This window comes from Mytilus edulis, chromosome 10, assembly GCF_963676685.1.
Source record: "Mytilus edulis chromosome 10, xbMytEdul2.2, whole genome shotgun sequence".
NCBI lineage: Eukaryota > Metazoa > Mollusca > Bivalvia > Mytilida > Mytilidae > Mytilus > Mytilus edulis.
This window is the reverse complement of record NC_092353.1, coordinates 1,107,982-1,120,302: the sequence shown is the minus strand read 5'-3', so window position 1 is coordinate 1,120,302 and position 12,321 is coordinate 1,107,982. Positions and strand designations below refer to the sequence as shown.

General features: G+C 33.0%; 1 protein-coding gene across 1 annotated transcript in view; it reads right to left on the bottom strand.

The window, feature by feature from the left end:
* LOC139493100 (synaptotagmin-C-like) overlaps positions 1–12,321 on the bottom strand; it is a 60,429-nt gene that overhangs the window by 22,289 nt on the left and 25,819 nt on the right. The window contains exon 2 of the mRNA XM_071281253.1: positions 8,129–8,326. Coding sequence (XP_071137354.1) covers positions 8,129–8,320 — 192 coding nt within the window. The 5' untranslated portion in view covers positions 8,321–8,326. The remainder of the gene's footprint in view (positions 1–8,128; positions 8,327–12,321) is intronic.

Sequence of the window (12,321 nt, the reverse complement as noted above, 5' to 3'; positions counted from 1 at the left end):
GAGCATCGATTTACTCACGTTACTTAAGTATTTTAACCGCTTGGATCCTTGATGATAGGAATCATGCATTGTTTACCTTACTTATCAAATGTAGCTGTACTTTTTCTATAAAGGTCACGTGTGTACGTCAGGGTTTTACCTTTTATGCAATTGTTATGTTGGGTTTCTACGGTTCTATATATTTGTTTCAGTCTTTTATGGTTAATTTTGTGTGGGCAAAGTCATTATCTTTGTGAAGATAGTGTTTTAATGTAGCGGAATTATCTATACCGTACAAAATATGAGCAGTTAATATCATTCTATCGAACATGAACATTAAAGCATTGTCAGTTAAAAATAAATATCAATTGGCACATTCCCCATTTCCATTCTCAATTTTATCAATATTTTTACAAAATATAAGCTACTTATGTACTCTTTGATTATGAGTTTGTGTAGACTGAACACAATTGAAAAGTAAAACTGCCTTTAGTGTCTGGTCATAAAAAAAAATCATCTATCAAAATTAGAAGAACTATGAGATATATATGTCCATGAACCAGCAGTGTAAACCTATCGACGAAAACAATAAACATCCATAGGTCAACACATGTCGGTCTTCCAACAATAGACATCCATAGGTCAACACATGTCGGTCTTCCAACAATAGACATCCACAAGTCAACACATGTCGGTCTTCCAACAATAGACATCAATAGGTCAACATATGTCGGTCTTCCAACAATAGACATCCATAGGTCAACACATGTTGGTCTTCCAACAATAGACATCCATAGGTCAACACATGTCGGTCTCCCAACAACAGACATCCATAGGTCAACACATGTCGGTCTTCCAACAATAGACATCCATAAGTCAACACATGTCGGTCTTCCAACAATAGACATCCATAGGTCAACACATGTCGGTCTTCCAACAATAGACATCCATAGGTCAACACATGTCGGTCTTCCAACAATAGACATCCATAGGTCAACACATGTCGGTCTTCCAACAATAGACATCCATAGGTCAACACATGTCGGTCTTCCAACAATAGACATCCATAAGTCAAAACATGTCGGTCTTCCAACAACAGACATCCATAGGTCAACACATGTCGGTCTTCCAACAATAGACATCCATAGGTCAACACATGTCGGTCTTCCAACAATAGACATCCATAGGTCAACACATGTCGGTCTTCCAACAATAGACATCCATAGGTCAACACATGTTTGTCTTCCAACAATAAACATCCATAGGTCAACACATGTCGGTCTTCCAACAATATGCATGGTTTTCTTTTATTTCTATGCAATATGTCATGCTGATAATCAACCCAAAAAGTAGTTGATGAATATAACAGGGACTATGAAAGATTTGCCATCAACGATAAATAGTTTCACCAATTACTGATAGGTTACTGTTTACTGTACTGTTGCTATAATGTTTGTATCTGTCATATTTATCTTCTACCAGCAATTTAATTTTAATATCAAAATGTCCCCGAAGAAAAAAAAACAAAGGTCCATGCTTTTTTTCAATTTCGATGATAAGGACCGTATTTTTTCAAATACTGATTTTTAATTTTTTTTTTACCCTGCACGAAACTGTTGAATCGCTCGTTTTTTCATTGTTTTTATACTGCAGCAATAATTGCTACAACTAGTTACTAAAAAATATTTCATATCCTAAACAAACCCATGATTGTAAAAAAAAAGATACATGACATGACATAGCTTGAATTGAAACATCATTTTATTGCACTATTTTGTAAAAAAAGACAAATGAAAAATTTCCTTTATTATCATTGTTATCTTGCCTTTTTTATAAGACAACGTCACGTGTCATTCGCGCTCTACGTTGATTATAAAACACAAAATACTCGTAAATATTGAAGCATAAAAATGAATTTGTACTCGCAACGAAAACTCGACATATTTCGCTTATCATTCTGTTTCTAAAGCTAGATCAAATATAGTCTACAGTGCTGAACTGTATATCTTATGTCACTCGTTGTGTTGTTTTCCCTTGTACTATATATAAATAAGACAATGTAATATGGATTGCAAAGCGATTACTTTTTATCAGAGACAAAATGACGGAAGAGTTGTCAACTGTAGGCCACTTAAAGGTTTCAACGTTGAGCAAAACTTCTACCGCATAGCAAGTTGTAAAAGGTCTAAAACATGGTAAATTGTGACAAAAACATACATAACGGTGCGGGGTTAAATAAATGTATCATTGTTGGAATATGACAGTTGTTATCCATTCGTTTGATGTGTTTGAACTTTTGATTTTGCCATTTGCTTGGAGACTTTCCTTTTTGAATTTTCCTTGGAGTTCAATATTTTTGTGATTTTACTTTTTACTAATAGTATATCGCTGTTCGAAAGTCATAAATCGATTGACAGAAAACAAATCCGGGTTACAAATTAAAACCGAGGAAAACATATCAACACAACAGAAACTCTGAGTACAACAAAACACCAAACGACAATGTAACAGACACAGAAATGAACTTCAAGATAACAACTACCATTTTACTGACTTGGTACAGGACATTTTTGAAAAAAAAATGTTGGGTTGAACCTGGTTTTGTGGCTAGCCAAAACTCGCGCTTTTATAGCAATGTTAAATATAACACTAAAAGGACAACTTTACATGACAGGACTACAATACAAATAAAAAATACAATAATTCATTTCGGCATGCTAATAGCATCAATAACTTAAAATCAGTTTAAAAAAATTAACAAGAATAGTGTGTACCTATAAATGAACATACAGGATAAACACGTGAGTGCATCCAATAGTTATCAAAGGTAGCAGGCTTATAATTTCATACACCAGATGCACGTTTCAGCTACATAAGACCCATCAGTGACGCTCAGATAAAAACAGTCAGAAAGCCAAACAAGTACAAAGTTGAAGAGCATTGATGACTCAAGATTCCAAATACGGCCGAGGTTGTCTATCTATGCCTGGGATAAGAACATCCTCAGTATTTAGAATAATTCATACTTTTGCAAACAGATAATTTATATATAAAAAAATGACCATATAATTGATATTCATGTCAACACCGAAGTGCTGACCAATCACATAATATAACCGAACACGCAAAACAACCTAGGGCAGCACATAAAAACAGCACAATATAACCACATTATCTATCACACGACTGGATTGACGTCACAAAATGACGTTACAGGTATACAAAATGTAGTTCAAGATTAGGTTTGAGATTATCTTATTTCATGTTTTTGATAATTAATTGTATTATCTAGCTATATCTGTATTTCTTCTGAATCAAACTGTAAAACAAACAAGTCGTGTACGTTTAGTTGCTTTAAACTAAAATCTTACAAATGATCTGTGTGATTAATTATCTATATTTTTAAATACGAAAAGAAAAAATAAACATGCTTGCTGTTGAGCACCAAACCATACCCTTAATCTAGAACAGTTGTGTAACAGCACAACTAACGAACAAACTATATAAATCTGTAGAAATGGCCAAACCTCATTAGATCAAAACAAAGAACACAAAACAAAACAAAAACACTTAAAACATAAAATAACAATCTGAGAGTACTCAAAATTACTGAAAGCAGCTAGATCAAGGCAATAACAAAACAGAAATAAATCATGTATCAGAGAATTAAATACCATTATAAATGATTACACATCCAACAAATTTAGCGAACAGACGCCGTACACAGTCAGATAAAACATGACGTAGTGAAATGTTAAGTATATATATCGTCAGGAGAAACAACTGAACATGCCAAATTGAGAATGAAAATTGGGAATGTGTCAAAGAGGACTACAATCAGACCAAAAAAAAACCCAGAAAACAACCCGAGGTCACCAATGGGTCTTCACAACATATCGGGAGAATCCCCACCCGACCTTGGCTTCAGCTGGCCTCTGATATGCATAGCTGCATACAAATTATATTATTTTCTAATCTATTGACAACAAAATCAATGTTTGCATCGATTAAATCAATTTAAAATTTATCTGTCTCGTAAATTTCTATCTTAGCTGTTTGTCTGTTACATTTCTTTGAATAATTGGAATTGCACTAGTCTTACATAAGCTTACAAAGGAGTTATAGAGATGCATTAACTAAAGCACACACTGACAATTTTATATATAAAACCGGATTATAGTTTGTTCTTGATAAACAATCATTTTATTCTATTCTGTCCTTTCTTTTTTTAAGGGCGATATCGGAACTAATATGAAAGACATGTTTCAATCGGAATGATATTTTAATCATTTAATCTAATTTAAATTAAAAGTAATAATTCCGATAATAATTCACTTCGATGCAGCTCTTGAAAAAATAATTGCCATGCATACACAACATGATGGCGTTAGGTTTTCCAACTTAGTAACGTTAAACTGCAAATTCCAATGAGACAAAATGAAATTTATTTACAATTAAAAGTCTTATAGAACACGACTTCTTGTCTGATAAATCTTTAAATGTGCCAGTATGTTGCGTTTTAACAAAATAACATTCATTATGATTCGGAAAAACCACACAGTGCAGAATTAAATGAAATGCATTATTCAATTTATCAAGTAATTTCTATTTTAGGCGAAATGGTTTAAAATGATGGAATTTATGGTGAATACAGCAACATGTGTTCTTATATGGACGATATCATCGTTATAAAAGTTAGTTTACGATCTTATTATTTTACTGCTTGGTTTTGCTGGTAGTCTTTTACTACATATGAATGTTAACTTTTCTATATCGCAAGAATTGACTTTGATATACAAATAAAGTTATCTTTTTAACTAAGTAAAACTATTTCAAACGGGTGCCAACTGGAATTTCGGTTTGTACAAATCCCCCAACTATTTCTGGTAGGAATGTGGCCCCTAAATCAGGAGCCCCCTACAACATGTAGATTAAAGTGATACGCTAATCTTATTGTAAAAGACATAAACAATACCGTATGGTCGGCTATCAAAGTATCCGACATGAAAAATATGAATTGAGAAAAACGAATGGCCTAATTTATAATAAAACAATAGTATCATCTACCTTAAGCAGGCAGGCATTACGCAAACTTTTTTTTTTCTGATAAATTTATGTTTTTGCACATATTATGAGGACAACACACGGAGCAAATAATAGTTTCTATTGTTTTTAAATCCTTTCGCAGGAAATCTGTCAGACAATTGTCGTTAAGGATAAACGAAAACGAGATTCATTCAGCTTTCGTGTGGGAGAGCTGTTCGGAACAGGTCATGGAACATATTGTACTGGATTCTCATTTAGTGGAAATCGGTTAGGTAATTAATTGATTGCTTGGCTTCCAGTTGAAAAACATTTATGCATGTTCAAAGCGATTTAAAAATATACGAGGCAAAACAAAAACAAAACATAAACGTTACAACAGAACAGAACAACAACAACATTCGATATACGGAGGATGCAAAAGGTCTTTTAAAAAGGCACCAGAGCCAAAATCTTCCTTGTAAACAACACACATAACCAGTGCCGAATCAAACCAACTGTTTTATTTGATTAAGCATGCTTGTTCTGCTGAGACGAAATAGTAGAAATGGGGGATTTTATGGTAAAACCAGTATAGGAATTAGAATGGACTTCTGCATTAGATAATTGACTTCTTCCGAGTTCATAGTTGTCATTCACCGCTTGTTTAGGTATACTTACGCCTGATAAAGTTCGTACTCAGGTTAATTGTATAAATCTTAATCAACATTGTCATAATGAAAACGAGTTTTATAAGATAAAATGTGTCCATTTAGTAAAATTGAAGTTTAACGCTTAATGACATATGTACGATATTATGTAACGCTGTTTGTTATCAATTATTATTTTAAATATTTCGTTTCTTCTAATTTGCCAGCAGCCATAACGCCTAAGTTTTCTGACAGTTCTTTGTTTGAATATTTTTGCGTGGGAAAGTGTCTTTATAATCAGCTTAACTAACCTCGATGTAAGAGAAACCCTAAGGTAATAAGAGTTAATAGAGGTTATATGCTGAACCATTATCGTTAATACCTTCCAGTTCTGATTATAGACAATTCCAACATCCGAGCATAGCACATGAGAAAATTTTGTTATGTTGCCTGTAGCATATTAACGCATTTCATAAGCTTCTGACTAAATTATATATGTTAAAGTTGTTATTTTCTGTGAAACGTTTAGCGCCTTCAGCACAACTAGAACTCAATCAATTGGTGTCAATTAGGAAACCAGAGAAGAGAGACAGAGAAAGAGAGAGAGATGGATTTAAAAATAAAAAAATACTTATACGAAAAGATTCAAATTTTCATGATATATTTAATTTTTGCATGTAACAAATGTTTTATTATTTAAACCATGATGTTATAATTAGTATTGGATATTCTGCTTATATCATGCTATGTTATATAATGAAGTCAATTTGCCTTTATATCACTCTTTTGGCAACGTTTGAGGAGCGCTTTATCATGGAGAATGCATCGTTCAGCTGATATGCTATTCAAAGGCTTGTGATAATTGTTGTTACAAGAAAGCTATATTCTATGTTGTGTTTTGGGATTTTTGATACTCAATGCTCTTCAACTTTGTACTTGTTTGGCTTTATAAATATTTTGAGCGTCACTGGTGAGTCTTATGTAGACGAAACGCGCGTCTGGCTTACTAAATTATAATCCTGGTACCTTTGATAACTATGTGTTAACTGTGGTTTGTCATTTGTCATTTTTTGTTTTTTTGCAATGGCGATGTCAGCTTGAAATGTTTTCAACATGTGAGTTTAAAAATCTCTTTGATATCTTCCACCCCTCTTTATCTAAATTATTGAAACCTGTCAATAACATGGTAGCATTAACAAGAACAGCATGGTGTTTCTAATACACAAAACATATCTGGATTAATTATAATTATTTGCGGTGAAATATGACTTTATTGATTTTTGACAAGTGAAAATTTCACTTATTGTATATCATAGCAGAACTTCTACTCTAACCAGTATTTATAGAAGGCAAACGATATACTTTTCGTTTTCAGAGGAGACCTTCTATAGTTAAATATAGTCTAAAATACTTTCGACATCGACTCTTGATGCAATGGAATGGTTCTAAGCTGCTATCAAAAACCAACAGTACAAGAACAATATTTTTAACATCATATGATCTAACTAAAACACAAAACACAACAAAAAATACTCTGTACAGGAATGTTAATATTCAGGAACACGAACAAAATCAAAAGTGTGATCTCAGCTGCAGGTGCTCTGGAAAGGTCAACAGTTTCATTTAATTAGTTTGATCCAATGTACACCTTACTAGCGCACCTGAATCGTGTTTTCTTTAATCTAGACACTGGTTCACTGCAATGAAGAGCTGTTCCAGTCTAACTGGCTAGTTATTTTCTGCTTTGTACCGATCAAATGTTTTAAGCCCTTTTCAGTGGACTTAATAGCGGTTTATTTTTAGTTTGGCTGTTACACAACTGGCCTAGGTTATGGAAAGGGTTGGACGTCTGTCACATTTAGGTTAGTTTAGTTTAAACATATTTATTTATAGTGGATTGGGAAACAAGTTTTGCAATTTAAATTTATCCCTTTCCACTTTGCGGGTGCGAGTGCTGGACGTCTGTCACATTATATGTGTTCTACATATTCCCACATATCACGGCCGTTGGTTTTCAAGTTAGATCTGTTTTTCATTTGTCATTTCATGGCCTGTTATAGATTGCTACGCGGTTTTTTTTTTTGCTCATTGTTTAAGGCCGAACGATGACTGTGATTGTTGAATTAGTGTCGTTTGTCCCTGGTTAATAGTTGTCTCATTAGCAATCATAATACTGCAACGAAGATCAAAGATTAGAAATATCGAAAATAATATACCCTCTACTATTAGAAAGGATGTTATTAATATAACACTAATACTCTTAAAGTGATGTCCTGCTTTATTTCATATAAATTATGTGAACCAGTCAAACATGATTTTAAAAGCTTTGGTCTAGAGAACCACCGAGATAAACTGTTAGCGATATAACCAGAGAGAGACACACACACACAAAACAACAACAAATAAATAAATAATACCAAATGAATAAATAAATAAATGAATGTTTAAACAAATAACTGACAACCAAAAAACGTTACCTGTGAACTTGTAGAAACGGACATTAAAGACGGTGGTTTGTAGTCTCCAACAGCATCATATCCACAGGGTGACAAACACGTGCGATGTTTCCGCTTCCGGTACGTCCGACATATTATCACTATGACAACAGCTACAATCATTCCAGTCATTCCACAAACCACACCCAACACGACAGCAGATACCATCTTCATTGGTATCTGAAAATGTACAAATATCTCTATCCATTAGTGTTTTTTTTTTAACTTGTCACTCTATCCAAAGCCTATACTATTGTTAGTCGACAAATGTGGATTTTATTTTTCCCTATCCTCATGAACATTTCTTGTCATTATACGTTCTCACGTGAACAATCTGTTGCGCGTGTATTAGATTTGTAAAATTATTCTACAAATCAAACCCGACAAGAGCAACATGCATTTAAATAACACATAATAGTACATCAAGTCTTAAAAGGATTCAAACATAAAAGTACTTTTAAATGGGAAGATTTAAATGAATGAGTAAAATTCTATGGGGGCAATCTCACTGACAAACTATGAATAAAAGAAAGGCGGGAATATAAACACAGCACATACTTGATCGCATGTCATGGTGGTGTTTTACTCAGTCAAATTTAATTATTATCCTTCAAATGTTCCAACCGGGAACAGTATTTTCCACATTTACAAATTTTATAGTATTTATAGACTGTAATGTCATACAACTTACCAGTTCAGACAATTTCCATCATGGAATATAAACTACACTTCCATGAACAAATCTGTGTTTATGTAGAATTAGTTATATAATGATGCCCAATACTTAATACGACGTATTTATGGTTTTATTTCATTTTAACGGTGTAATCAATGAGAAAATCCTGACGTTGCATTTTCTTTATATAAACGTTTCAAACCAACTCTACTGACATCGTCCAAATACTAGACGCGGTTATTCAATGGATTTTGGTGGATGCTGACTATCTTATTTTGCTTTTTGTTTTTTGTTTTGAAATCAATCGTGAATTGGTATATCCTAGCACATGTATTCAAATGACTAGTATTTTCAAGATTTGGTATAAATTAAGGCATGTAATTGTTACGTCCTTATTCGATATAACCTGCGCAGGTATTGTTATTTCCTAAATTGATACAAACAAACACGTGTATTATTATGTCCGTTAAGTTGGTATATTGTTACGTCCTTATTCGGTATAACCTGCGCAGGTATTGTTATTTCCTAAATTGATACAAACAAACACGTGTATTATTATGTCCGTTAAGTTGGTATATTGTTACGTCCTTATTCGGTATAACCTGCGCAGGTATTGTTATTTCCTAAATTGTTACAAACAAACACGTGTATTATTATGTCCGTTAAGTTGGTATATTGTTACGTCCTTATTCGGTATAACCTGCGCAGGTATTATTATTTCCTAAATTGTTACAAACAAACACGTGTATTATTATGTCCATTAAGTTGGTATATTGTTACGTCCTTATTCGGTATAACCTGCGCAGGTATTGTTATTTCCTAAATTGATACAAACAAACACGTGTATTATTATGTCCGTTAAGTTGGTATATTGTTACGTCCTTATTCGATATAACCTGCGCAGGTATTATTATTTCCTAAATTGATACAAACAAACACGTGTATTATTATGTCCATTAAGTTGGTATATTGTTACGTCCTTATTCGGTATAACCTGCGCAGGTATTGTTATTTCCTAAATTGTTACAAACAAACACGTGTATTATTATGTCCGTTAAGTTGGTATATTGTTACGTCCTTATTCGGTATAACCTGCGCAGGTATTATTATTTCCTAAATTGATACAAACAAACACGTGTATTATTATGTCCGTTAAGTTGGTATATTGTTACGTCCTTATTCGGTATAACCTGCGCAGGTATTGTTATTTCCTAAATTGATACAAACAAACACGTGTATTATTATGTCCGTTAAGTTGGTATATTGTTACGTCCTTATTCGATATAACCTGCGCAGGTATTGTTATTTCCTAAATTGTTACAAACAAACACGTGTATTATTATGTCCGTTAAGTTGGTATATTGTTACGTCCTTATTCGGTATAACCTGCGCAGGTATTATTATTTCCTAAATTGTTACAAACAAACACGTGTATTATTATGTCCGTTAAGTTGGTATATTGTTACGTCCTTATTCGATATAACCTGCGCAGGTATTATTATTTCCTAAATTGTTACAAACAAACACGTGTATTATTATGTCCGTTAAGTTGGTATATTGTTACGTCCTTATTCGATATAACCTGCGCAGGTATTATTATTTCCTAAATTGTTACAAACAAACACGTGTATTATTATGTCCGTTAAGTTGGTATATTGTTACGTCCTTATTCGATATAACCTGCGCAGGTATTGTTATTTCCTAAATTGTTACAAACAAACACGTGTATTATTATGTCCGTTAAGTTGGTATATTGTTACGTCCTTATTCGGTATAACCTGCGCAGGTATTATTATTTCCTAAATTGTTACAAACAAACACGTGTATTATTATGTCCGTTAAGTTGGTATGTTGTTACGTCCTTATTCGATATAACCTGCGCAGGTATTATTATTTCCTAAATTGTTACAAACAAACACGTGTATTATTATGTCCGTTAAGTTGGTATATTGTTACGTCCTTATTCGATATAACCTGCGCAGGTATTATTATTTCCTAAATTGTTACAAACAAACACGTGTATTATTATGTCCGTTAAGTTGGTATATTGTTACGTCCTTATTCGATATAACCTGCGCAGGTATTATTATTTCCTAAATTGATACAAACAAACACGTGTATTATTATGTCCGTTAAGTTGGTATATTGTTACGTCCTTATTCGGTATAACCTGCGCAGGTATTATTATTTCCTAAATTGTTACAAACAAACACGTGTATTATTATGTCCGTTAAGTTGGTATATTGTTACGTCCTTATTCGGTATAACCTGCGCAGGTATTATTATTTCCTAAATTGATACAAACAAACACGTGTATTATTATGTCCGTTAAGTTGGTATATTGTTACGTCCTTATTCGATATAACCTGCGCAGGTATTATTATTTCCTAAATTGATACAAACAAACACGTGTATTATTATGTCCGTTAAGTTGGTATATTGTTACGTCCTTATTCGGTATAACCTGCGCAGGTATTATTATTTCCTAAATTGTTACAAACAAACACGTGTATTATTATGTCCGTTAAGTTGGTATATTGTTACGTCCTTATTCGATATAACCTGCGCAGGTATTGTTATTTCCTAAATTGATACAAACAAACACGTGTATTATTATGTCCGTTAAGTTGGTATATTGTTACGTCCTTATTCGGTATAACCTGCGCAGGTATTATTATTTCCTAAATTGATACAAACAAACACGTGTATTATTATGTCCGTTAAGTTGGTATATTGTTACGTCCTTATTCGATATAACCTGCGCAGGTATTATTATTTCCTAAATTGTTACAAACAAACACGTGTATTATTATGTCCGTTAAGTTGGTATATTGTTACGTCCTTATTCGGTATAACCTGCGCAGGTATTATTATTTCCTAAATTGATACAAACAAACACGTGTATTATTATGTCCGTTAAGTTGGTATATTGTTACGTCCTTATTCGGTATAACCTGCGCAGGTATTATTATTTCCTAAATTGTTACAAACAAACACGTGTATTATTATGTCCGTTAAGTTGGTATATTGTTACGTCCTTATTCGGTATAACCTGCGCAGGTATTATTATTTCCTAAATTGATACAAACAAACACGTGTATTATTATGTCCGTTAAGTTGGTATATTGTTACGTCCTTATTCGGTATAACCTGCGCAGGTATTATTATTTCCTAAATTGTTACAAACAAACACGTGTATTATTATGTCCGTTAAGTTGGTATATTGTTACGTCCTTATTCGGTATAACCTGCGCAGGTATTATTATTTCCTAAATTGTTACAAACAAACACGTGTATTATTATGTCCGTTAAGTTGGTATATTGTTACGTCCTTATTCGGTATAACCTGCGCAGGTATTATTATTTCCTAAATTGATACAAACAAACACGTGTATTATTATGTCCGTTAAGTTGGTATATTGTTACGTCCTTATTCGGTATAACCTGCGCAGGTATTATTATTTCCTAAATTGATACAAACAAACACGTGTATTATTAT